The sequence below is a fragment of the Hypanus sabinus genome, chromosome 1, assembly GCF_030144855.1.
Source record: "Hypanus sabinus isolate sHypSab1 chromosome 1, sHypSab1.hap1, whole genome shotgun sequence".
Lineage (NCBI taxonomy): Eukaryota > Metazoa > Chordata > Chondrichthyes > Myliobatiformes > Dasyatidae > Hypanus > Hypanus sabinus.
Genome location: NC_082706.1, coordinates 37,747,908 through 37,775,768, shown reverse-complemented (window position 1 = coordinate 37,775,768; position 27,861 = coordinate 37,747,908). Strand labels below are relative to the sequence as shown.

Sequence of the window (27,861 nt, the reverse complement as noted above, 5' to 3'; positions counted from 1 at the left end):
TTATCTCAAGTAAGCTAAATTTTGAAAAAGTATTTGAAATGGGAGATAAAGAGGGCAGATATATTCTGGTAAGGGGGAATATAGATGGAAATTCAGTTTCTCTACTGAATATATACGCACCCCTGGGAAGTGATATTGGTTTCTTTCAGAAAATTATTGATATTATGGTAACGGAAACAGGTCTCCTGATAAGTGGGGGAGACTTAAATTTACAATTACAACCAAACTTAGACTTTTCCAATAGAAAAACCTATGAAACAAAATCTTTACATAAGAAAGTTAATACACGTTTTGAGGATGTTGGTTTAATTGATATATGGAGGGACCTTTTCCCCGACAGAAGGGATTACACTCATTATTCTGCTCCCCATTCTGTATATACCAGAATAGACTATTTCATAACATTTGCAAAAGACAAAGACAAAATAAACACCTGTGGAATTGGGACAACAGATGTAAGTGACCATGCACCTATATATTTATCTGTTGATTTTGACCTACAACCAAAAAATACTATGGAAACTAGATTCAAGTCTAATCAATGATCTGCACTTTAAGGAACAAATTAAAAAAGAAATTGGTCTCTACTTAGAATTTAATGATAATGGAGAGGTTTCACTTCCCATTTTATGGGATACTCTGAAGGCGGTCTTAAGAGGGAAAATTATAGTGATATCTTCATATAAGAAAAAAATAAGGAATAAAACATTAGAGGAATTACAAAATAGGCTGAAGGAACTAGAGAAAAAAACACAAATTGAATTTGGCACAGGATATATTAGGGGAAATTAAAAGAATTGAGAATGAAATAAATAATTTGGCTATGCAAGAAATCAGGAAAAACAATGTTTCTGAAAGTGGACAAAGTGGATCGAAATCAATGAAAATACTGGCGTGGAAACTGGAAAAAAAGATAACAGAAAATACAATTCATAGAATTAGGGACCCAAGAATGAAAATGATAAAAAATAAGCTAAGTGAAATTCAAGAAGCTTTTGAAGTGTTTTACAAAACTCTATATTCCAAAGTTCCAGGGGAAAGCATAACCCAAATTGACACCTTCTTGAATTCTCTAGAGTAACCCACTTTAAGCGAAGAACAAAATAGAACGATGACTGCTGACATAACTGAAGTTGAATTAAAAGCTGCAATTAGTAGGCTTAAATTAAGCAAGTCACCAGGATCAGATGGGTATACAGCAGAGTGATACAAAGAAATTAAAAGTGAGTTAATTCCTGGTTTACACCCCACACTGAACTGGGCTCTAAAAAAGGCACAAATGCCACCCAGTTGGAAGGAAGCGATAATCTCAGCTATACCGAAAGAAGGCCAGGATAAAATGGAATGCGGGTCATTTAGAGCAATATCCATTCTTAATGTAGATTATAGGTTATTTACCTCCATCATGGCCAAACGATTAGAGGAGTTTCTACCCATACTGATACATAACAATCAGACAGGTTTTATACAACAACGCCAGACACAAGACAATATATGAAGGACACTTCACATTATGGATCATATACAAATAAAATAAAATCAAAGCAATAGTGATTAGCATGGATGCTGAAAAAGCATTTGATTCGGTTAATTGGAATTTTCTTTACAGAGTTTTACACAGATTTGGTTTCCAAGACACAATTATTAAAACTATACAGACACTATATGACAATCCTACTGCCAGGATTAAAATCAATGGATATTTATCAAATAGTCTTACCCTAGAAAGGGGCACGAGACAGGGTTGTGCATGGTCACCACTACTCTTCACGTTATATCTGGAACCATTAGCTCAATACATCAGAAAAAATGAAGATATCAGGGGAATTACTATTAAAGGGACAGAGCATAAATTGGCTTGTTATGCGGTTAACGTTTTGATCTATCTAGGGCAACCAACATACTCTTTGCCTAAATTGATGTCTAAATCCTTTGAACAATTATCAGGATACAAGATCAACATAGATAAAACCCAATTACTTTCATATTACTATAGCCCACCAAGAAAAATTGAAAGTCGATACCCCTGGGCATGGCACACAGAGTCTTTCAAATATTTGGGCATCATTATGCCAAAAGATTTGGCAAAATTATCAGAATGTAATTATCAGCTTTTATATATAAAAAAAAATTAAGGAAGATGTGGCAAGATGGAACCTGTTTCCTTTTTTCAGTCTCAGTTCAAGGATTGAGTCTATTAAAATGAATATACTGCCCAAACTGTTATATCTCTTTCAGACCCTACCAATAGAGACTAATCAAAATCAATTCAATGAATGGAACAAGATGCTATCAAGGTATCAAGGTATAGTTGGCAGGGTAAAAGGCCTAGAGTTCATCTCAAAATTTTGCAATTAGCAAAGGAAAAGAGGAGATAGGGCTTGCCTTCTCTTAGAGATTATTATTTTGCAGCACAGTTGAGAGCTGTAATATGTTGGTGCAACCCATCATATGACGCTCAATGGAAAAACATTGAGGAGTGGGTACTTCCCATCCCCATTCAAGCAATTTTGGCTGATAACAACCTGCAAAGGTACATAAAATACTATTGATAACCCATGGGTGAAATTATGGAAAACTACTATAAAAGAATATAATCTAGAGGAAGATATTGCAATTCTTAAATAGTGTGCATATGACACGGATTTTACACCAGATAAATTGGATGCTGGATTTAAGGGGACTGGACAGCTAAAGGAATAACAGTTCTTTGCAACATAGTGAAAGAAGGAACACTGTTCAGTTTTGAAATGCTTAAAGAGAAACATTTATTAGTAAAACAATATTTTTATCGGTATTTACAGATGCGACAATATGTTAATAAGATGCTTAAGAATGTGACCAAGGCAAGTACATGCTTGATAGAGCTATTTAGAAAAGCATATAATCACAGTCTGGGAGTTTGGCTGTCCTGACTTATACTCTCTATATTGTGTTGTGGTTGGTCTGGAGTTGCTGTTGTTTTTTTTTGTGTTGTGGGGCTTGGGGAGGACACTAAGCTTACTTGTCTTTAATTTAGGTGCTTTTTTTTTGTTAAATTCTCTTCCTTTGTAGCATATTGTTATTGTATGCTTAATTTTGCACTGTTTTAATGTTCCTCATTGGGATTTGGGGTTTTTAATTTGTAAAATGTTTTGAAAAACTAATTTTAAAAAATTTAAAAAAAAAGAAAAGCATATAATTCAGATAATGGTAGTAGAATCATTTCAAGCATGTATAAGGGGTTGTCAACTCTTAAAACACATTCGACTTCATACATTAAAACAAAATGGGAAAAGGAAGGAGGGATAATTATGTCTGAGGAAGAATGGACAACAATATGGAGGTATCAATGGAAATGTACCAGTTCACAGAAATGAAGGGAGTTTGGATGGAAAAACTTGATAAGATATTTTATTACACCCTCTCAGAAATCCCATTATGATAGTAACCTCCCTGTTTGCTGGAGAAATTGTGGAAATCAAAATGCAAATCATTATCATATTTTTTATAGTTATCAAAAACCAATAGGGGAATACACAATGCCCTACAAAACATCGTTAAATGTGAAATTCCCTTGGGGAGTAAGACCATATATTTTGGATATATACCTCAAGAATAGTTGAAAAGAGATAAATATTTAATAAATATCTGTTGGTGGCTGGTAAAAAGACTCTTACTAAGAAATGGTTATCACAGGAGAGTCCAACTTTAAATACATGGATGGAAATTACAATGAATATTTACAAAATGGAGACGATAACAGCATCTGTTAATCATAAGCTGGAACAATTTGATTCATACTGGGAAAAATGATTTAACTACATAATGCCTCATAGGCCTGATTTTATTCTCACAAATCAATGAATCTGTTGTAAAAAAAAAAGATCACTCCCTACTTGTACATAGCTCTTTCCTTTTGCTTGTTTTTTCTTTCCACTCTTTTCTATAAGTGTGTACCCCAGATAAATACTTTGTGGAGATTTGTGATATATATTATTATATGATATATATGTACAATGTCTGAAATACATCTTATGGAAAGGTTTGTTTGATGAACTTCAATAAAAAAAATTACAAAAAAAAAGAAAGTACCCAGTGTTAGATAATGTTGTGGAGTATAAAAAGGAAAGAGAGGTAGCAAGGAAAGTAATTAAAAATGCAAAGAGGGATAGCTGGAGAAGTTTTGTGGAACCCTGGGCCCTGAGACACCTATAAAGCAGATGATCATTCACAGAATATCAGGGATATATAGAAAACCATCTATCCCAGCTTTGCTGGAAGGAGATATTGAAGCTGTAACCAACAAGGAGAAGGCTGATATGGTTGTAGAGGTGTTCCAAGCGTTACACAGTTCTGGAGAGTCAGGTGATTAGAGAAAGGAAATTATGTTAAAGGAAAGTTGGGAATTGGACGAGAGCTTGGATGATAACAGCTCCATGAATTTGTTTTTCTCCCTTCAGGAATTGCAGGAAGCTGCCAAGTCAGGTTCAAACACTTCTCCTGGTAGGGATGGACTATGTTATGAATTGCTTAAGCATTTAGATGACTCTGTATTAATGGAAATGCAAGCTTTGTTTAATTCAGTGTGGAAAGAAGGGAAATTACCAGTAGAATGGAAGTATGCGGTGGTAGTTCCGTTTAAAGCCAGGCAAAGATGTGTCTGGTCCTAGTTCATTTCGGCCTATTAGCTTTAACAACAGTGCTTTGTAAAAGTTATGGGTCAAAGTATTTGGGGAGTACATTTCTAACTCTTCTGGCTTCAGTCTCATTGCCATCTGTTCTGAAATTGTTAGGTTGTGTTCAAGAAAACAATGAAATGGTATGCTGCCATCACCATCCGTTCCGGCACGTCATGACAGTATTTTCAGGTTTCTCCGATTACCCCGTCCACGCTGCTCTGGCCAATCCGGTGTTTTCAAAATTACACACCCTGGAGAGCGTTTCTGAAAATCTCCGGTTTTGGGGGACAAAAACGCTGTTTTAATGTGGACGGACAGTAAAAATGAAGAGAAAAAGCTTCGGTTATGGATTTATCCGGTGTGGTGTGGACATAGCCTTAGATTAGAGACTTCACCAAAATTAAGAAAGGAATGTAAAGAATGTCCTGCCTTATCTCCACCTTTTGTCAAAACCAAAAGGTATGAAAAGTTAGGAGACATCTTCTTGTGGGTTTTGTAAATTTATAATCCTTATTTTCACTCAAAGAAGCAGTTGTGAGACATTATTCAAACATACTGCGGTAACAGACATAGTCGGTACTTAACCCAAAGTTGAAATCTAAACACGAAATCAAAAGGTGTGAAAAGTCAGGAGACAACAGCTGCTCAAACTTCAGCCATTCTCAAACCAGAATACACAGGCTCAACCTTAACCATTATTTACAGGAATCTGGGACTCCCCAATTCCCTCAAAACTTTATCAGTACCCTCAAGGAAGCGTCATTAGTTCAGTTCTTTTTAATGTCATGATGAATGATATCTTTGAGCAGGTAGGAACAGGATTTGGCAAATCATTGTTTGCAGATGATTGTGCAATCTGGAAAGGAGGAAGAAACGTCAACTATACATTAACGCAGGTACAAAAGACTAAGATCAGTTGAAAACTGGGCAAACAAATGGGGTTTCAGGATTTCTGCTTCTAAGTCCAAGTATATGATTTTTGGCTTTAGAAGAAGGATTCCTGATTGTGAATTGTGTCTATATGGTTCTCCATTAGAAAGAGTCAAGGTATTCAAATTTTTAGGTGTCTGGATTGATGAAAGACTTACTTGGAGGGTTCATATAGATAAAACAATTGGAAAGTGTGAGAAACTTTTAAATGTTATGAAAAGTATTGCTGGATGTGACTGGGGAGCAGGGTGGGAAACTATGTATTTAATATATCTAGCTATGATTAGATCAGTAATTGATTATGGTTGTATCGCTTATGGTTCCGCTGCTACGGCAGTGCTTGAAAAATTAGACACTGTGCAGTCCAAAGCATTTAGACTCTGCTGTGGAGCTTTCAGAACAACATCAGTCCCTGCATTATGTGTTAAGATGGGAGAAGTGCCTCTACATTTAAGATGAGTGAAGTGCAATATTGTGCAAAACTAAATGGCTTCAATCACAGCTGTCCATCAAAATGTCTTTTGCAGGAGACATTGGAGCGCCAAAGTAAAATTAAAAGCTATCCATTTTTAGATTTGGTTAATATCTGGCCTGTGAAATTGAAACTGAATGAGGAAGACATAGCTGACCAAATTTGCTTGCCACCTGTTCCTTTTTGGCTTTTGCCAGAACCAGAAGAAGACCTATTCCTCCTTTTCCAGCTTCAAGAAAGCAGAGTAATTTCAACAGCATCGATTGTAAATGAATATTTAAATAATAAATGGAGATTTTATCTGAAGATTTTTACTGATGGCTCAGTAGACCCAGAGAGCAGTAAGGCAGGATTTGGGATGTATGTGTCTCAACTTGGAGCTGAGATTGGTCACTGGGTTTCAGATGGTGTTTCTGTCTTTGCAGCAGAATTATTAGCAATCCTCCGGTCCTTATAGTAGATAGAAAACTCTTGACCATGCAGGGTCTGTTGGGATTCTGCTGCTGCCTTAGAGACTATAAAAGGGAATAAATCAAAAGCTTATCCTGACATAGTTATTGAGATTCTTTTAGTTTTGTTTAGAGTAGGGAAGATGGGTTGTGAAGTCAGATTTACATGGATAGCTGGGCATGCTGAGGTGGAGGGAAATGAAATTGTGAATCACATTGCAAAGTCTTCCGTACAGAGTGGGCAAGTAGGAATTAGAGTACTCCTAGACTGAGCAGAATTGAGAAGTAGGATAAAAAAAAGGCATAGAGAAGAAAATAAAAAAATTAAAATTTAAAAAAAGGCACAGAGAAGAATTGGCAATAGGATTGGAAAAAGGGGGGGCAGTTCTTTTCTAGTCACCCTCTAGTTAAAAAGGTCTCAGACTGTTACTCTTTAACCATATAACCATATAACAATCACAGCACGGAAACAGGCCATCTTGGCCCTCCTAGTCCGTGCCGAACCCTTAATCTCACCTAGTCCCACCTACCTGCACTCAGCCCATAACCCTCCACTCCTTTCCTGTCCATATACCTATCCAATTTTACCTTAAATGACACAACTGAACTGGCCTCTACTACTTCTACAGGAAGCTCATTCCACACAGCTATCACTCTTTGAGTAAAGAAATACCCCCTCGTGTTTCCCTTAAACTTCTGCCCCCTAACTCTCAAATCATGTCCTCTAGTTTGAATCTCCCCTACTCTCAATGGAAACAGCCTGTTCACGTCAATTCTATCTATCCCTCTCAAAATTTTAAATACCTCGATCAAATCCCCCCTCAACCTTCTACGCTCCAATGAATAGAGACCTAACTTGTTCAACCTTTCTCTGTAACTTAATTGCTGAAACCCAGGTAACATCCTAGTAAATCGTCTCTGCACTCTCTCTAATTTATTGATATCTTTCCTATAATTCAGTGACCAGAACTGCACACAATATTCCAAATTTGGCCTTACCAATGCCTTGTACAACTTTAGCATTACATCCCAACTTCTGTACTCAGTGCTTTGATTTATAAAGGCCAGCGTTCCAAAAGCCCTCTTCACCACCCTATCTACATGAGACTCCACTTTCAGGGAACTATGCACAGTTATTCCTAGATCTCTCTGTTCCTCTGCATTCTTTAATGCCCTACCATTTACTCTGTATGTTCTATTTGGATTATTCCTGCCAAAATGTAGAACCTCACACTTCTCAGCATTAAACTCCATCTGCCAACATTCAGCCCATTCTTCTAACTGGCATAAATCTCCCTGCAAGCTTTGAAAATCCACCTCATTATCCACAACACCTCCTACCTTAGAAAAATCGGCATACTTACTAATCCAATTTACCACCCCATCATCCAGATCATTTATGTATATTACAAACAACATTGGGCCCAAAACAGATCCCTGAGGCACCCCACTAGTCACCGGCCTCCATCCCGATAAACAATTATCCACCACTACTCTCTGGCATCTCCCATCTAGCCACTGTTGAATCCATTTTATTACTCCAGCATTAATACCTAACGACTGAACCTTCTTAACTAACCTTCCATGTGGAACTTTGTCAAAGGCTTTGCTGAAGTCTATATAGACTACATCCACTGCCTTACCCTCGTCAACATTCCTCGTAACTTCTTCAAAAAATTCAATAAGGTTTGTCAAACATGACCTTCCACGCACAAATCCATGCTGGCTACTTCTAATCAGATCCCGTCTATCCAGATAATTATAAATACTATCTCTAAGAATACTTTCCATTAATTTACCCACCACTGATGTCAAACTGACAGGTCTATAATTGCTAGGCTTCCTTCTAGAACCCTTTTTAAACAATGGAACCACATGAGCAATACGCCAATCCTCCGGCACAATCCCCGTTTCTAATGACATATTAAAGATATATTTAAATCACAGAGATACAGTGAAATTAACAAGACTTAGGTTGGGGCATTGTGGACTAAACTGTTACTTAAAGATAATAGGAAAACATCCAACTGGATGTTTGTTCAGCATCCATGTTTTGCTGAGTTGTAATCAATATAAAATTGAAAGAAGAATATTGTTCAAGAGGCTGTCTAACTTAAATGTATTTTGTTTTTCTACTAAATCTTTGTTTGGTCACCATGAGAACCACCATCTGATTGAAAAGTTTACTATTCTGTTTCTACGTGCGACTAGTTTATACTTGAGAATTTGAGTTTCTTGAAATTCTGTAATTAATTGTACATCCTGTGGAGGGCAGTACTATGCCTAGATGCATCTAAACTGCCAGAAATAGAAGAAGAAGAAGAACCCCCAAACTGTACTAGTCCTGATGTCTTGAGAACACACACAACTTACTGGAGGAGCTCAGCCAGTCAAGCAGTATCTGTAGAGGCAAATAAACAGTTGATGTTTTGGGCTGAGACCCTTCATCAGGGCTAGTAAAGTCTGAGGTTTTGAAATGTAATCTCTTGTACAGTATCTCTATTAATCTCCACGGAACTGCCTGCCTCTACTATTACCCCTGAAAGTCCATTCCAAGTACCTACCACTCATTACGTTAAAAAGTTTGCCCCTCTAACCTTAAAAGCATGTCCTCTAGTGTTTGACATTTCTTCCCTGAGGAAAAGAATCTGCCTTTCTACCCTATCTATGTTTTGCTGTAATTTTTTAAAAACTTCTAACGCATCTCTCCTCTGCCTCTGATGCTCCAGGGAGCTTGGTTCTTTTATCTGCCTGACTTGCATTGATAAATTAAGGTTAATTAAGGAGCCCTCCCCCGAGAGCTGTGGGTAATTCAGGTTAGCGCTTTACAGGAAGGATATGGAGGCTTCAGAGAAGGTACAATGGAGGTTCACCAGCAGGATGTCACTGGATTAAAGAGTTTGAGCTACAAGGTTAGACAAACTCGGGTTGTTTTCTCCCAAGCAGGTGGAGGCTGGGGTAAGAACCAATAGATGTATGTAAAATTATGAGAGGCATAGATAGGGTACATGGTCAGAGTTTTTCTCCCCCACCCCCCCCCCCCAGGTTGAAATCTCAAATACTAGACAATGTGCATTCAAGATGAAGGTTTAACCAATCTATTAGAGTTTTTCGAGGAAGTTTCCAGGAAAGTGGATGAAGGGAAGACAGTAGATGGTGTATACATGGACTTCAGTAAGGCCTTTGACAAGGTCCTGCTGGGGAGGTTTGTTACGAAGATTCAGTCGCTAGGTATACACAGGTAGTAAATTGGATTAGATATTGGCTCAATGGAAGAAGCCAGAGAGTGGGAGTGGAGGATTGCTACTCTGAGTGGAGGCCTGTGACTAGTGGTGTGCCTCAGGGTCCATTGTTATTTGTCATCTATATCAATGATCTGAACGATAATGTAGCAAATTGGATCAGCAAATTTGCTAATGATACAAAGATTGGAGGTGTAGTGGACAGTGCGGAAAGTTTTCAAAGCTTGTAGAGGGATTTGGACCAGTTGGAGGAATGGGCAGAAAAATGGCAGATGGAGTTTAATGCGGACAAGTGTGAGGTATTGCACTTCAGAAGGTCAAACCAAGGTAGAACCTACAAGGTAAATGGTAGGACACCGAGGAGTGCAGTAGAACAGAGGGATCTGGGAGTGCAGATACATAATTCCCCCAAAAGTGGCGTCACAAGTAGATAGGGTTGTAAAGAGAACTTTTGTTACATTGGCCTTTATAAATCAAAGTATTGAGTATAAGAGTTGTAATGGTGAGGTTGTATAAGACATTGGTGGGACCGAATTTGGAGTATTGTGTGCTGTTTTGGTCACCTAATTGTAGGAAGAATATTAATAAGGTTGAAAGAGTGACAGAGAAGGTTTACAAGGATGTTGCCGGGACTTGAGAAACTGAGTTACAGAGAAAGGTTGAATAAGTTAGGACTTTATTCCCTGGAGTGTAGGAGAATGAGGGGTGATTCAATAGAGGTGTATAAAATTATAATGGGAATGCAAGAGGGAATGCAAGCAGGCTTTTTCCACTGAGGCCAGGGGAGAAAAAAACCAGAGGTCATGGGTTAAGGGTGAAGGGGGAAAAGTTTAAAGGGAACATTAGGGGGGGCTTCTTCACGCAGAGAGTGGTGGGAATGTGAAATGAGCTGCCAGATGAATGGTGAATGCGGGCTCACTTTTGACATTTAATTAAAACTTGGACAGGTATATGGATGAGAGGGGTTTGGAGGGATATAGCCCAGGTGCAGGTCGGTGAGACTAGGCAGAAAAATGGTTCAGCACAGCCAAGAAGGGCCAAAAGGCCTGTTTCTGTGCTGTAATGTTCTATGGTTTTATGGTTTAAAGGGGATGTGTGCAACAGGTTTTTTTTTACACAGAGGGATGGGTGCCTGGAATGAGCTGCCAAAAGAGGTGATGGTGGAAGCAGATACAATAGAGACACTTCAAAAGGCTTTCAGATAGACACATGTATGTTCAGGGAATGGCGAGATATGGATCACATAGAGACAGAGAATATTTTGTTTAATATGACATGATATTAGAAAGTCAGCAGCTTTAAATTCCTGGGTGTTAACATATCACACAACCTGTCCTGAACCCAACACATACAGTGCTTATAAAAAGTATTCACCCCCTTTGGAAGATTTCAGGTTTTATTATTTTACAACATTGAAGCGCATTGAATTTAATTTGGCTTTTTTGACACTGCTCAACAGAAAAAGACTGATTTGTATCAAAGTGAAAACATCTCTGCAAAGTGATCTAAATTAATTACAAAAATAAAATACAAAATCATTAACTGCATAAGTATTCACCCCCTTTAATATGTCGCATCAAATCATCACTGGTGCAGCCAATTGGTTTTAGAAGTCACATAATTAGTTAAATAGAGATCACCTGTGTGTAGTCAAGGTGTTTCATTGGTTGTAGTAAAAATACACCTGTATCTGGAAGGTCCAACTACTGGTGAGTCAGTATCCTGGCAAAAACTACACCATGAAGACAAAAGAACACTCCAAGCAACTGCAAAAAAATTTGTTGAAAAGCGCAAGTCCCGAGATAGATACAAGAAAAAATATTTCAGGTCACCAAATTCCCTTAGAGTACAGTTAAATAAGTCATCAAGAAATGGAAAGAATATGGCACAGCTGTAGATCTACCTAGAGCAGGCCGTCCTCAAAAACTGAGTGACTGTGCAAGAAGGGGACTAGTGAGGAAGGCCACAAGAGACCCATGACAACTCTGGAGGAGTTACGAGCTTCAGTGGTTGAGATGGGAGAGACTGAGCATACATCTGTTGCCCGGGTGCTTCACCAGTCGCAGCTTTATGGGAGAGTGGCAAAGAGAAAGCCACTGTTGAAAAACACTCAGAAATCTCAACTAGAGTTTGCCAGAAGGCATGTGTGAGACTCTGAAGTCAGCTGGAAGAAGGTTATACGGTCATATGAAACTAAAATTGAGCTTTTTGTCCATCAGACTAAATGCTATGTTTGGTCTAAGCCAAACACATCATGAAAAACACACCATCCCTACCATGGTGGCGACTGCATCATGCTATAGGGATGATTCACTGCAGCAGGCCCTGGAAGGCTTGTGAAGGTAGAGGGGAAAATGAATGTAGCAAAATGCTGGGGAATCCTGATGCAGTCTGCAAGAGAACTGCAGTTTTGAAAAGCAAGCCATTCTTGTTTTCCAGCAAGTCAATGACCGCAAGCATAAAGACAAAGCTAGACAGGAATGGTTTAAAAGCAACTAAGTTAATGTCTGGGAGCGCCCAAGTCAGAGTCCAGACTTCAATCCAATCTGTGGCTGGATTTGAAAATGGCTGTTCACTCACAATCCCTGTGTCAATCTGACAGAGCTTGGGCGGTTTTGTAAAGAAGAATGGGGAAAAATTGCAGTGTCCAGATGTGCAAAGCTGTTAGAGACCTATCCACAGACTCAAGGCTGTAATTGCTGCCAAAGGTGCATCTACTAAATACTGACTTGAAGGGGGTGAGTAATTGTGCAATCAATCATTTTCTGTTTAATGATTGTAATCAATTTTGACCAATTTGTAGAAATTTGTTTTCACTTTGACATGGAGAGTCTTTTTCTGTTGAACAGTGTCAAAAGAGCCAAATTAAATCCACTGTGATTCAATGTTATAAACATGAAAGCTTCGAAGGGGTGAATACTTTTTATAGGCACTGTAGCTGCAACCACAAGGAGGCTTACCAGTGTCTTTATTTTTTCCGCAGGTTAAGAATGTTTGACTTGTCACCAAACACTAACAAACTTCTACAGATGTACTGTTGCGAGTGTTATATCTGGGTGCATTGTGCAGTGGCAATTCAAATATACAAGCAGAAACTGCAGAGAGTATTTGACTCTGCACTACACATGACAGGCACATCTCTCCCCACCATCAGCAGTATCTACAGGTTGCATCACCTCAAGAAGGCAACTTCCGTTATCAAAGATTCCCACCATCTTTCCTCAGCTCCCACTGGGCAGAATGTACTGAAGTCTCCACCATCAGGTTGCAGAACAGCTACCTACCTTTAACTATACGTGTGTGGAAAATGGATGGAGATGGACATGCATAGGCGCAAGGGATTAGTTTAGTTGGCCATTGATCACTAATTTATTGGGTTTGGCAGAACATTGTGGCTGTTCCTCTGCTGTACTGTATTCTGTGTTCTGTACAGTATTTGAACCAACCAGCAAAACCCTAATCACTAGAGTTCAGCAACACTGATCACCTTGCACTAAAATAACTTTTTTTTGTGCTAATTACAAAGTATGTTCTGTTTTGAAAAAATTGTGTAAGATTTAAATTTAACTTTTTTGTTTCTCTTGTTAATGTTTGGATGCCGTGTGAATGTTTGGACACCGTGTGAATGTTGGGGTGCCATGTGTCTGTGATGCTGCAGCAGGTAAGTTTTTCATTGCACTGTCGTCACCTGTCCTTGTGCGTGACAATAAACTTGACTGTGATGTCTAACAGACATTGTAGGCTGAAGGGTCTACTCCTGTGCTTCTAATGAGCTGAACAGCTTCATGAAGTTGTCAGGGTGGGTCTGATAGCCTGTTCCTATAAGACATTATACTCTGCTACTTACTATAAATATGTTATTTCAGGTGATGAGACAGCGATGGTGATCATGAGTCACCAGTGTAAGTTGAAGAGGAGCAGAACGAGGATTCTCAGCTACTTCCAGACTGTACAGGGTGGACCAAAGGAAAGGAATTGTCCCCTTCCCACAGCCATGAACTCACAAGTCACAAAGGACACCCTGAAGACAGCTGAAGCTCATAAGACAGTTATTAAAATTAAGCGCAGAAAGACCAGGAGGGAGCTGAATCGTGCAAAATTTGGCAAAGCGGTTGTTGAAAAGCTGTTTAAATGCAAAGCAAGCCGCCCATTTCAGGACATGCCTCCAGCCGAGAAGTGTCACTGTCAATGTGTCATCAGCTCTTGGGCAGCTGAGACCTCCATTCCTAAACCATCTCCAAACCCCAGCTGGATTATTACACAAAGCAGACTCACCCATCACCTGGGGATATTCAATAAGGAGGTCAAATCTATCAATATTGAGAGGCTTTTGGACAGGGAGCAGACAAAAGACTCTAGTCCAGCCATCACCAAGGAGTCCACCACTACTAAATTAGCAGAGGAGGCAATGGAGGTCACGAGCTGTACCCCAGTTCCAAAAGAGGCAGTAGTTCCTGTCCAGCAGCCACGTTCCTTAACACCCAAACTACAGCCTGTCGTGGAGAATGCTCGCACCATTTTAGCTTCTCCCACCCAGGCCACAGACAGCAAATCCCAATGTCACCGTGGCCTCAAAGAGTGGGTAGTCCCCACCACTGAACTAGCTAACAAACTCATCAAAACCTTAAACACCCACCAGGTGTTTCCGGGACAAAACCTGGTGCGCAGCACACAACAAGAGCTTGTGAATATTCTGATAGAACGGCATGGAAGGAAGACAGGTCCCTGGCTCCCAGCACTCTTGACAAAGCAAGAATCAGCTGCTGCTCCCGTGACAGGTGAGAGAATCTGCAGAGGAGTGAATAAGGGGAAGGTAAATGGATAAATGGCAGAAGAAAATGTGTAACTCCATTTACTACCCAGTCCCTCAGTCGGTCTTCCTGATGGCAGTTCCCAAGCACAGAATGGGGATAAGTAAGTATCTGGGAAAACGGTAAAGAGCAGTGGAAGCTTTCCAAAGTGGGAACACCTGGGGCAGACCCATAAATGGGGCTCAGGAACTGGAAGAATGGGAATGAGGGATGAATAAGAAAATCTCCAGGAGTCTAGTGGTAGATGTCTTGTAAATGCAGAGGAGTAAGTTAATGTCATGGAGGAGGGGAAGTAATGGTATGGATGATTGCATAAGTTGGTATTGGTCAAGGGGGGGAATGGGATGTATCCTAGGTTCCTGGAGCGTCCACATGTTCTAGCAATGTCTTTTCAGTCCCACTTGGATGTGGGAGCAAAGAATGTTCTTCTAACCAGTGAGGGAACTGATGGACCTGATGTCCTGGCATGGGACTTAATGCATTTGACAGCCAGTGTGAAGTAATTTGGGGATAATTACTTCAAAGTCATAATAGCAACACATACAAAATGCTGGAGAATCTCAGCAGGTTAGGCAGCATCTATCGAAATGGAAGTGAATCAACAGTCGACATTTCAGGTAGAGATTTATTATCTAAGTATATACATGTCATCTTATACAACATGGAGATTCATTTTGTTGTGGGCATTCACAGTATGTACAAAAAACACAATAGAATCAATGAAAGACAACACGCAACAGGACAAACAACCAACATGCAAAAGACAACAGACTGAGCAAATACAAAAGAAAGAAAGAAAAGATAATACTAATAAAAATAAGCAATGAATATTGAGAACATGAGATGAAGAGGCCTCAAATGTGAGTCTATAGGTGTGGGAACATTTCAATGACGGGACAAGTGAAGCTGACTGAAGTTGCCTCTTTGGTTCAAAAGCCTGATGGTTGAGGGGTAATAACTGTTTCTGAACCTAGTGGTGTGAGTCCTGGGGCTCCTGTACCATATTGCTGATGGCAACAGTAAGAAAAGAGCATGGCCTGGATGGTGGGAGACCTTGATGATTGATGATGCTTTCCTGCAACTTTGCTCCATGTAGATGTGCTCAATGATGGGGAGGGTTTTACCTGTGATGAATTGGGCTGTATCCACTACTTTTTGTAGACTTTTTCATTCAAGGGCATTGGTGTTCCCATACCAGGCCGTGATGCAACTCTCCGCCACACACCTATAGAAGTTTGTCAAGGTTTTAGATGTTATGCCGAATCTTTGCAAACTTCTAAGAAAGAAGAGGAGCTGTAGTGCTTTCTTCGTAATTGCACTTATGTACTGGACTCAGGTCAGATCCTCTGAAATAATAACATCGAGGAATTTAAAGTTGCTGACCAGCTCCACCTCTGATACCCCAATGAAGACTGGCTCATGACCCTCCAGTTGCCTCCTCCTGAAGTCAGTAATCAGCTCCTTTGTCTTGCTGACATTGAGTGAGAGGTTGTTTTGTGGTAACACTCTGCCAGATTTCAATCTCCCTTTCTACATGCTAATTCGTCATCACTTTTGATTTGACCTATGACAGTGGTGTCATCAGCAAACTTCAATATGGCATTGAAGCTGTGCTTAAGTCTCACAGTCATGTGTAATGCAAGTAGGGCAGGGGACCACGCACACAGCCTTGTGGTGCACTGTGCTGATGGACTTTGTAGGATCTGCAAGTGAGGAAATCGAGGATCCAGTTGTACAAGAAGGTATTGAGGCCTAGGACTTAAATCTTTTAATTAGTTTCGGGGGAGTGATAATATTATGCCGAGCTGTAGTCAATGAAGAGCATCCTGATGTATGCACCTTTGCTCTCCAGATGTTCCAGGATTGAGTGAAACTGCATCTGCTTTTGACCTGTTGTGATGGGAGGCAAATTGGAATCCAAATCACTTTTCTGGCAGGAATTGATGTGTTTTATCACCATCCTCTTAGTGAGACCTCCATCCTTGAGGTGTGCCAGTGTCAACTGTCAGTGAGATGGAGATGTTATTACTAATCAGTACAGATTGTGGTCTTCTGGTTAAGAAGTCATGGATCCAGTTAGAGGAAGGTATAGAGGCCCAGGATCTGTATCTTTATTATCAGAACTATGGGAATGATGGTGTTAAACACGGAGCTATAGTCAATTAACAGCATCCTGACATAGGTATTTGTATTGTCCAAGTGATTCAGTTCCAACTGATACAGTTTCCTAGCTCTGAGGTCTTCAGTTTTATCTACTAGACACTCTACATTTGCCGGCAAGCTAGTCCGTATTGGGAGTCAAAAATCTTGTTTTTTAAATGAACAATTAGCCCACTGCGATGACCTCATTTCCGCCAGCGTTTTAAGGGATCAGTTCACTGACCACAGTCAGATCTCTTTCAGTTGGTCTTAAACAGCGATAGATTGTTTAATCAGATTAAAACATCATTACTAACTATACAGACCTCAGATGCAGTTGTGGTTCTCAGCCTTAGCAGGCTGAAAGGGGAATATGTGATATTCCAACAAGCTGCCACTTCGAGTCACCTTAATTGGTGCCCCAGAAGTAAAATATGGATGTGGAAGCTTTAGAGAGGGTGCAGAGGAGATTTACCAGGACGTCTTATGAGGATAGGTTGAGCAAGCTGGGGCTTTTCACTTTTCTATTTGGAGAGGAAGAGGATGAAAGGTGCCTTGATAGAGGTGTACAAGATGATAAGAGGCATAGATAGAGACTTTTCCTAGGGCAGAATTTGCTAATACAAGGGGGCATAATTTTAAGGTGTTTGGAGGAAATTATAGGTGGGAAGTCAGAAGTAGATTTTTTTTTAACAGAGAGTGGAGGTGTATAAAATGTGGTGCAAGAGGTAGTGGTCAAGGCAGATACACTAGGGCCATTGGATAGGCACAGGGATGAAAGAGGAATAGAGGCCTGTGTCCAAAAGACTGGTTAGATTAAAATGCTGGCACAATGTCAGGGCCTGAACTGTGCTGTATTCTCTATGTATTGCTTGAGGAAACTGTCCTGAATGCATTTGACAAATTCCATCCCATCTAAGCCCCTAACAATACGGCAGTTCTGGGCTATGTTAGGAAAGTTAAACTTCCTTATTATGAAAATCATCTTATTCTTGCAAATCACAATCTCCCTGCACATGTGTTCCTCTAATTCCTGTTGACTACTTGGAGGCCAAAAGTATAACCCCAACGATTCCCTCCTTATTTCTCAGCTTCAACCATAAAGCCTCAGTGGATTATCCTCCAGTGATTTCATCTCTCACTCCTATCCTGATGTTCCCCTTAATCTAAAATGCACCTCACCCTCCTCTTTCCTTCCCTTCTGTCCTGTGTGTAGTACCTGGCATTCAGTCCTTCCCCTCCTTTGGCCATGTTCCTATTACAACAAAAATATCCCAGTCCCACTGAGTTCAGGGCATGGACAGCCATGAAAATGCTAGGCTTCATGATGAAGGATGTAAAAGCAGTTTTTTTTTTTGAGGGTATAACTGGTAGAACAGAAAGACCATGGAAACGTACAGCATAGGAACAAGACTTTCAGACCACAGTGTTGTGTCGAACTAATTAAATTAATCTCTCCTGCCTACACATTGTCCATATTCCTTCACTCATTGTCAACAAGAGCAAGGAATTAATTACGGACTTCAAGAAGGGGAAGTCAGGAGAACACACACAAGTCCTCATTGAGGGTCAGCAGTGGAATGGGCAAACAGCTTCAGGTTCCGGGTGGCGACATCTCTGGTCTAGCTTGGGCCCAGCACATTGAATTCCACTTCATTAGGAGTTTGAGGAGATTTGTCACCAAAGACTCCAGCAAATTTGTACAGATGTGTGGTGGAGAATATACCGACTAGTTGCATCACTGCCGGATTCTGATGCACACGATCGCACGAGTCTGCAGAGGATCGTACAGTAGATTGCTCAGCCAGCTCCATCGTGGCGACAACCCTCCCCATTGACGAGGACATCTTCAGAAGGCTGTGCCTCAAGAATGATGCGTCCATCATTAAGGACCTTCACCATCTGAGACATGCCCTCTTCTCATCACTACCATCGGGGGGAGATACAGAAGCCTGAAGTCCCACTCTGAATGTTTTAGGAACTGATTGCTGAATGATCCATGAACCCATGAATACTACCTTGTTATTCCCCTTTTGCACTGTGTATTAGTTTGTAATTGTTACACCTTGCCACAAAACGACAAACTTTACAAAATATAATAAACCTGTTGCTGATTGTGAGGTGACAAAGTTCATTGTTGAGGGTAGAATGTGGATGTTATCTGCATGGAAATTGGTAAGGCATTTGACAAAGTCCTTAATCCAGGAGATTAAGACTGAAGTGAATCAGAGTGACATGGCAGTTTGGATTCTGAATTGGCTTGCCAGAGAAGACAATGAGACTTATTCTGGCTGGAGTTCTGTGACAAATGGTGTTACATAGGGAGCCGTATTGGGACTCTTGTTGTTTTGCAACTTAAATAAATGGTGTGGATGGGGGAAATGATACAAAGATTGCTGACATTGTGGATAATGTATAAAATTGCTAAATGATACAGTGGGATATAGAACACAGTAGATATGGGCAGAAAAAATAGAAGTTGTTTAACTCTCGCAATGTGGTATTGCAATGTGGGAGATCAACAGTACATTGTTAACGGCAAGGCCTAAACAATTTTGGTGTACAGAGCGATCTTGGGACCCATGTCCACAGCTCCCTGAAAGTGGCTGATAGGACTGTATACATGCTTATCTTTATTAGCTGAGGCACTGAGTTCAAGAATCAGAAAGTTATGTTGAGGCTTTATAAAACTCTGGTTCAGCCCCCTCTGGAGTTTTGCATTCAGTCCTGGTCACTCGCTTATGAGGGGATGTCGAGGCATTGGAGAGGGTACAGAAGCAGTTTACCAGGATGCTGCCTGGATTAAAGAGCTGTTTTCTCTGGAACAGCAGGAGTTGAGGGGAGAGATCTGATTATGACAGGCATAGTTGGAGTGGACAGTTTGTATCTTTCTATCCCAGGGTCAAAATGTCTGACACTAGAGTATATATTGAAGGTGAGATGCACAGAGCAAGTCTTTTTTACACAGAAAATAGTAGGTGCCTGGAATGTACTACAAGGGGTGGTAGTGGAGGCAGATATGACAGAGGGATTTTGGAGGCTCTTAGAAAGGTATATTAGTGTGCAGAGAATGGAGGGAGAGGAACTGCAGCTCTTTTTATAAAGAGGTTTCAGTCTACCTCAGCTCTTAATGATAGTGCTCTTAGCCTGAAGTACATTACCTTGCAGATCGAGCACAAATTTAGTTTGAAACATACCTGATATTTCAAATGTATTACCTCCATTGCCCTCTCACTTCATCCAAGCTCTCCAACAACTTGAAGATCAAAATAATTGCAGATGCTGGAAAAATGAAGTACTGGAAATGTGACTCTTTCCAGTGAGCGCATGGATAAGTTGGGCTGAAGAGCCTGTTTCCATGCTATAAAAGACCATAAGATATAGGAACAGAAGTAGGCCAATCAGCCCATTGAGTCTGCTCTGCCATTCAATCATGAGCTGATCCAATTCTTCCACTCATCCCCAATCCCCTGCCTTCTCCCCATACCCTTTGATGCCCCGGCTAATCAAGAACCTATCTATCTCTACCTTAATTACACCCAATGACTTGGCCTCATATGACTCTGACTAAAAATATATTTTAGTTATGAACTGGAAAAGAATGATTAATGGAAATGAGTCATAAAGCAATACAGGTCCTTCAGCCCAACCAGTCCATGCTAACCACAACGTCCACCCAGCTAGACCCAATTTCCAGCTTTTGGCTGATATCCTTCCAAGCCCTGCCCATTCAGGTGCTTCTTAAATAATGCAAATGTACCTGCCTTATCTACTTCCTCATTCATGCCCTCTGCATGAAAATGTTACCCCTCAGGTCAGTGCAACCACAACTTTCTAAAGGAGTGCTTAATGAGTTATTAAATTGGAGCAAATGCGAGCAGTGAGGTAGGTGGAAGAGGGGAGAGCTAATTGGCCAAAGAGCCAAACACCACGCGATTTTCATTTGTACTGTAGGACATCCTGAGGGTTTGTGCCCTTGAGGCTGTGCACTTAATGTCGCTAGGTGACTGACTACAGCTTCTGAATTTATGCAGGGACGAGCAGACCACCCAGATCCGGCTGCAGCCCACTTGATGAAAGCACCATTGTGAACAAATCCTTGTCCCCAAAAGATCAACGGATTGAAGATTCATTCTTGATTCAGAATGATGGTTCGGTTTGTGGACCTCTTTCCAGCACACATTCAACTGTGGTAAACTAATCCTTCCTTGTAGAGCAAGTAGACATTAGAACATAAGAAACCACAGCCCCTCGAGTCTGTTCCATCATCCATGGCCTCAACAACCCTTTCACTCCCTTGACGCCCCCCCCCCCCCGGAGCATAGTTTAAATTGGCCATAGTTATAGAGTAGTACAATGCAGAATCAAGCCCTTTGGCCTAACTCATCCAACCAACCAAGATGCCCATCTAAACTCATCACACTTGCCCACATTTGGCCCATATGCCTCTGAATCATTCCTCTCCATGTCCCTGTTCAAATATTCTGTAAATATTATTATTTTACCCACTTCAACCACTTCCTAGGGCACCTGCCACCCGATTCATGAAAAGTAGCTCCTTGGATCCAGGTTAAATCTTTCCCCTCTCACCTTAAACCTGAACCCTCTGGTTATTGACTTCATTCCCCTTGGGGGAAAAAAAACTGTGTGCATTTACCCTATCTCTGACCTTCATGATTTTACCAAACTCTGTAAACTCACCCCTCTATCTTGTGCATTCCGAGGAATAAAGTCCTCAGTTGACCAAGCTCTCCCTATAACTCTGGCCCTCGAATCTTGGCAACATTCTCATAAACCTTCTTTGCATTCTTCCAAGCTCAATGAAGTCTTTTCTCTAACAGGGTGACTAAAAGTGTACACAGTTCACCTCCTCTTTCTAAACTCCATTGATAATAGTCCCAAGCCACTCAACCTTTCTTAGTATGTCAACCCCTCCAACCCAGGAATTGACCCAGTGAACCTTCTCTGCACTGCCTCCAATGCCAATATATTTCTCCTTAAACAGAGGGCAACACTGTATGCCTGAAAAGCTGATCCAAAGTTTCCTGCTCCAAAACTCTTACAATAATAGGGCACTGCAGTAATGTAGTGGTTAGGGTGCCACCATTACAGCTTGCGGTGTCGGAGCTCAGAGTTCAATTCCGCTGCTGTCCGTGAGAGTATGTATGTCGTTCCCATGAGTGTGTGGATTTCCTCCAGGTGCTCTGGTATCCTCTCACATTCCAAAGACATCCTGGTTAGTACGTTGTTTGGTCATTATAAATTATCCTGTGATGAGGCTAGGGTTAATAGTGGGTTGTTGGGTGGTGTGGCTCATTGGCCTGTTCCACACTTCCTCTCTAAACAAAATAAAAGCCATAACCCTTCCTGATTATTCACTGTACCTGCATGCTAATCTCTATTAGCAGGTAAACGGTTGCTTGACTAGTGGAGGATGTTACAAGTAAGATAGGAAGAGTTCAGAGCCAACATGTTCCTGTCAGAGTGAAGAGCAAGGCTGGTGGATTAGGAACCCTGGCTGAGGGATATTGAGGCTCTGGACAGGAAATCAGAAGGAGGCTTATGGGAGTTATCAGTAGCTGGGATCAAGCAAGTCCCTTGAGTTTAAGGGATGTAGGTGCACACTTAAGGAAATTAAGGAGGGCAAAAAGGGAAAATGAGGTATCCTTCGCAGATAAGGTAAAGGAGAATCCTATGACATATAACCACTACATACGGTAGTGGTGAGTGCAAAGCTTTACATTCCAGCAACCCAGGTTCAGTTCCCATAGCTGCCTATAAGGAGTTTGTACATTCTCTCCATGATCATGTGGGTTTCCTCTGGGTGCTCCAGTTTCCTCCCACAGTCTAAAGGCGTACTGGTTGGTCAGTTAATTGGTTCTTGTAAATTGTCCTGTGATTAGACTAGGTTTAAAATAGGAGGGTTATTGGACAGCATGGTTCAAAGGGCCAGAAAGGCCTATTCCATGCTGTCTGTCAATAAATATTTTTTTAAAAAGGGTATCTAAGGAGACAATGGGTCCCATTGGCGGATGACGTTTAATGTGAATAAGTGTGAGGTTATCCACTTTGGGAGTAAGAACAGGAAGGCAGATTATTATCTGAACAGTGTAGAGTTAGGTAAGGGAGAAATACAAAGAGATCTAGGAGTCCTTGTTCATCAGTCACTGAAGGTGAATGAGCAAGTGCAGCAGGCAGTGAAGAAGGCTAATGGAATGTTGGCCTTTATTACAAAGGGAATTGATTACAAGAGCAAGGAAATCCTTTTGCATTTGTACAGGGCCCTGGTGAGACCACACCTGGAGTATTGTGTGCAGGTTTGGTCTCCAGGGTTAAGTAAGGACATCCTGGCTATAGAGGAAGTGCAGCATAGATTCACGAGGTTAACTCCTGGGATGTCCGGACTGTCTTACACAGAGAGGTTAGAGAGACTGGGCTTGTGCATGCTGGAATCAAGGAAATTGAGATCTGATTGCAACATATAAGATTATTAAGGGATTGGACAAGATAGAGGCAGGAAATATGTTCTAGATGCTGGGAGAGTCCAGTACCAGAGGGCATGGTTTGGGAATAAGGGGTAGGTCATTTAGGACAGAGTTAAGGAAAAACTTCTTCTCCCAGAGAGTTGTGGGGGTCTGGAATGCACTGCCTCGGAAGGCAGTGGAGGCCAGTTCTCTGGATGCTTTCAAGAAGGAGCTAGATAGGTATCTTATGGATAGGGGAATCAAGGGATATGGGGACAAGGCAGGAACCAAGTATTGATAGTAGATGATCAGCCATGATATCAGAATGGCGGTGCAGGCTCGAAGGGCCGAATGGTCTATTTCTGCACCTATGTCTATTGTCCATTAAGGATCAGTGTGATTGTCTATGTGTGGAGCCATTGGAGACGGGCAAGATTTGAGATGAATGTTTCACGTTTCTATTTACTGTGGAGAAGGTCATGCAAGCTGGGGAATTCAGGAAAGAGAACAGTGATATCCTGAAATATTTGTGGATAAATTCCTAGGGCCTGATCAAGTGTATCCATGGATGTTGAAGGAACAAAGGGAAGAAATTGCTGGGGTCCTGGAAGAAATGTATCTTTTTCAGCTATGGGTGAGGTACTGTGCCTTTATTGAAAAAAGGCTGCAAGAATAACCCAGGGAACTGTGGGCCGGTGAGCCAGACATCAGTGGTGGGAAAGTTTCAGGAGGGAGTTCTGAGGGACAAGATCTACCAACATTTGTAAAACCAAGGACTCATTAGAGATAGTCAGCATGGCTTTGTGCATGGGAAATTGTGTCTCACAGATCTGATTGGGTTTTTTGAAGGTGATGATGAGGATTGAAGAGGGAAGGATGGTAGCTGTCGCCTATACAGACTTTAGCAAGGCCTTTGACAAGGTCCCATATGGTAGCCTGGTTCAAAGGTGACATCACGTAGAATCCAGTTGAATACTTAATTGGCTTGGTGAAAGGAGATGGAGGTTTGTGGTGATAGTGCCTTGATTTTCAGACTACAGGCCTGTGACCAGTAACGTGCCACAGGGGACTGTACTGGGTCCACTGTTTGTTGTATATATTAATGATTTGGATGAGAATGTGGGTGACATGATTCTATAGATGACACCAGATTTTGTGGTGTGGTGAGCAGTGAAGAAGCTGTCTAAGCCTATAAAAGGATTTGATTAAACTGAGAAAAAGAGTCAAGGAATAGTTGGTGAAATTTAAATTGGTCACGTGTGAAGTGATGCAGTTGGAAAGATAAACCAGGACAGGACTTGCATGGTAAATAGAGGGCAGTGGGGAGTGTTCTAGAATAAAGAGATCTCAAGGTACAAGTATGTAGTTCCCTGAAGTGGTAACAGAGGCAGACAGGGTAGTACATTTGGCACATAGGGCAGGGCCATGAGGACAAGAGTTGGGAGTCTTGTTACAGCTGTACAATGCTTCAGTGAGAGTTCTCCTGAAGTATTATATGCAGTTCCAGTCACAATACTGTAGTTGGTGTTAAAGGATCTGTTGGGTACATTTTTCACAGAGTAGCTGGCATCTGGAATGGGCTTCCAAAGGAGGTGGTGCAGACAGCATTTCATTGGCAGCTGGATGGGTACCTGAATGAGCCGGGTATACATTGATGTGGAGTTAATGTGGGTAAGTGGGATTAGTATAGGCAGGCATGATGGTCGGCCAAAGGGCCTGTTTCTATGCCCCACAGCTCTATGACTCAACAATCCTTTGCCTCAGAGCTATTGGTTGGCCATCCTGCCAATCACAAAAGTGACAAATGATCTGACTGGTTCTACTGTTTAAAATTAGCTTAACCACACCTTTCTGAACTGTACACAGCCTGAGCAGTGTTGTTTTTGACCAGGTGAGCCCCCTTTGGTCCCCGAAGCTGGACAGCAGTCGTTTTACTGGAGGGAAGATCTTCGGGATATCTTTGAGTGGTACTCCAGGGCAGTCAGGCTTCAGCCCACGGAAGGTCATCTGCACCACTGCCTCTCTTCTTGGACCGCAGGTGGGTAGTTTTGCAGGGAACCAGGCAGATGAGGAGCGTGCCCTCAACACCTCTGCTCGCCAACAGCTGTGGCCATGGAGAAACACCGGCAGTTTATGGAGAAGCAAGGCTGCCCCAGGAATTCCCCGAAGTCCTGTTGTGAGGAGGGACTTCCCCTTCACCAGATGGGAGCTCAGCCCGGAAACAACAGACCTGGGCCAGACATCGGCTGCTCAGAAACGGGCACTGCCATCCAGTGCCTCCTCGCCATTCTCCAGCCGCAGCCCTCATCAGCGGATGCCAAAAGCCAACAGCTCGCTGGCACGGATTCTGGAGGCTTACCAGGATACCCCAGGCAGGGGTCAGTGGAGCCCACTGAGCCCAAATCCAGGGAAGAAGACCAGGGCTCAGGGAAGTTGGGGGCACTTGGAGTGTGGGCTAGGGACCGCTGGCCACAGCAAATGCTGGAATGAGGTGGATGAAGACCCCATCTTCAGAAGCACGGGTGGGAGGCACCCAGTGGGAAACAAAAGACCTCTGCCAGAGTGCAGGCGCACAAGAGAGATGCCGCCCCTCCCACTGCAGCCTCACTCGCTGGCAAAGGGTCGGGCTTGGCCTCAAGCTGGAGCAGACCGGCCCTCCTCTCCCCAGTGGCTTGGCGTGCCCCCCTGGCAAACCACACAAGAGCCAAGCCCAGAGGGAGTGCTCCATGCCTCTGTGTTGGAGCCATCACCCTCACTCCTGTGTGGCAGGGCAGCGGCCAAAGCAAGTCCACACCACATCTGGGAGTCGTCAGCCTCAGGGAACGGTGCTCAGACCCACTACGGGCTAATCCACGGCTCGCCCAGAACTGGCACCTGGGATGGGAAAGACTCCAGCAAGGGTCCACTGATGGACTCGCATGGCAGGGCTTACCTGAACTGGAATGGGGCACAGGCATGCCAGCTGGTTCCAGGAGAAGGACTCAGGTGCAGAGTGGAGCCCCTGCCCCTCTCCTTGTGTTACCCACCGTCTGACTGCCTGGAATGGAGTGATTTGCCACTGCCCACTGTCCTCCCAAAGAATGGCTGGGGCAGCAGCAGTCCAGAGCCCTGGCTCTACCCCAGGATGAAACTCTACTGAGCCAGCAATGAGTAGCGGGCAAGTGTGGGGCAGGGCAGGGGGCTGCACCGCAGTGAGGATGGGATGGACAACTGGCGGCAGTGCAGCAGAATCCCAGGCATGCGGCAGTACAAGGTCCCAGAGGTTAGGAGATGGTCAGCGTCTCTGCTGGAAGCCAGACCACTCTATGGGAGCCGCCAAGCATCTTGCCAGCAGAATCCGACACCCTTGGGTGGGACAGAGTTCAGCTGAGATGTCATTGCCATGCTTGGGCCAGAGTGCCGGGAAGGAAGGGAGCACAGCACTGTGTGGGGAAGGTGGAGTGGAGTCATGGGGTGCAAAGCAATGGAAGGGGTCAGAGGGGAGTGTAGAGGAGCAGTGCTGTGTAAAGGAGGGAGGTTGGAGGGGGAGGGAACACAGAGGATTGGAGAGGAAGGGTATGCACAGGAAGGAGTTACAGAGCAAGGCTGTGTAGAGGAGAGTGGTGGCTGGAGACCAAAATGCCAGAGACCTTATTTACTGATCCTGGATATACATGTGGATTTGACCCCAGAGTCCCTGTACTCACTACACTGACCCCGGGTGTAGGAGGGTCCTTTGTTCTGTATTATGATCCTAGGTGGCAGTGGGGACTGCTCCAGGGGCTGTGTGCCTGATCTTGAGTCCTCTGGCCTCTATTAGACCTGTGCTCCTCCCTCCCTCTTGTTCCACACCATACCTTGTGCCTCCTATGATCCCTGAGGCTGACTCACTGGCCACGGCTCAGCCAAATGTTTCCACAGGAGATACGGTCTCACTCTCAGGCGTGCTCTGACTGCTGCGCCCTATGCTGTTCTGAGAATTCCTGGATTGCTTCCCCCCCCCCCCCCATCCTGTGCTGTTGGGAGTGGGTTTAGATTGGCAAGGTCCACCGATATCATGGCCCTTCCATTGAACTCGTGACCAGCCGATGTCTGACTTAATTCCCTGTTGTCTGAAAGTGACCCTTCTCCATGATGCACCCCTTGCAAGCTGGACAGTGAATAGTTGGCATTGACAGAGGGCCTCTGGTATCGCTCGAGTCTCACTGGACAGTATACAAGCAAAAGTGATGATACTGTATCTCAGTTGATCTGGAGAAAATAAAAGCTAACAGTGTCTTATTACTGAAATGTCTCTGCTGTCCTTGTCTTTGTGTTCCCTCTCTGCCCTCCTCCCTGAATCCCAACTGTGCCTGTTGTGTACAGCGCCGTTGAGCTGGGGATTCAACGGTGAAGAACCAGTGACTGTGAAGGACCGTGGATGTCAGGATGTCATGGTTCTTGGAGAGGAAGCTGCAGGGGACACTGGTTCTCTGCTGCCTCTATTTTCCTCAGTGGTAGAGGCAGTGGTTTGTACGGTGTGTTCTTGTCGAGTAACTGCCAGGCAATCTAACGGTTTGCCAATGTACACCAGTGGGTGAGGGGAATGGGAATTCAGGTCGGTGGTGAGGTATTTATCTGGTGGGCTGCTTTGTCCTGGATGATGCCAAGTTTCAGAGAGCTGTTGGAGCTACATTCATCCAAGCAAGCAGAGATTATCCATCACACCCTTGAC

At 42.6% G+C, this 27,861-nt stretch overlaps 1 protein-coding gene across 1 annotated transcript in view; it reads left to right on the top strand.

Moving 5' to 3' along the window:
- The window catches only part of LOC132393099 (uncharacterized), a 34,248-nt gene extending 6,886 nt beyond the window's left edge, over window positions 1–27,362 (top strand). Inside the window, exons 2-4 of the mRNA XM_059967908.1 lie at window positions 13,621–14,532; window positions 20,739–20,896; window positions 25,060–27,362. Of these exons, the coding sequence (XP_059823891.1) occupies window positions 13,635–14,532; window positions 20,739–20,896; window positions 25,060–26,307 (2,304 nt within the window). The 5' untranslated portion in view covers window positions 13,621–13,634 and the 3' untranslated portion in view covers window positions 26,308–27,362. The remainder of the gene's footprint in view (window positions 1–13,620; window positions 14,533–20,738; window positions 20,897–25,059) is intronic.
- Window positions 27,363–27,861: the final 499 nt, after the last annotated feature.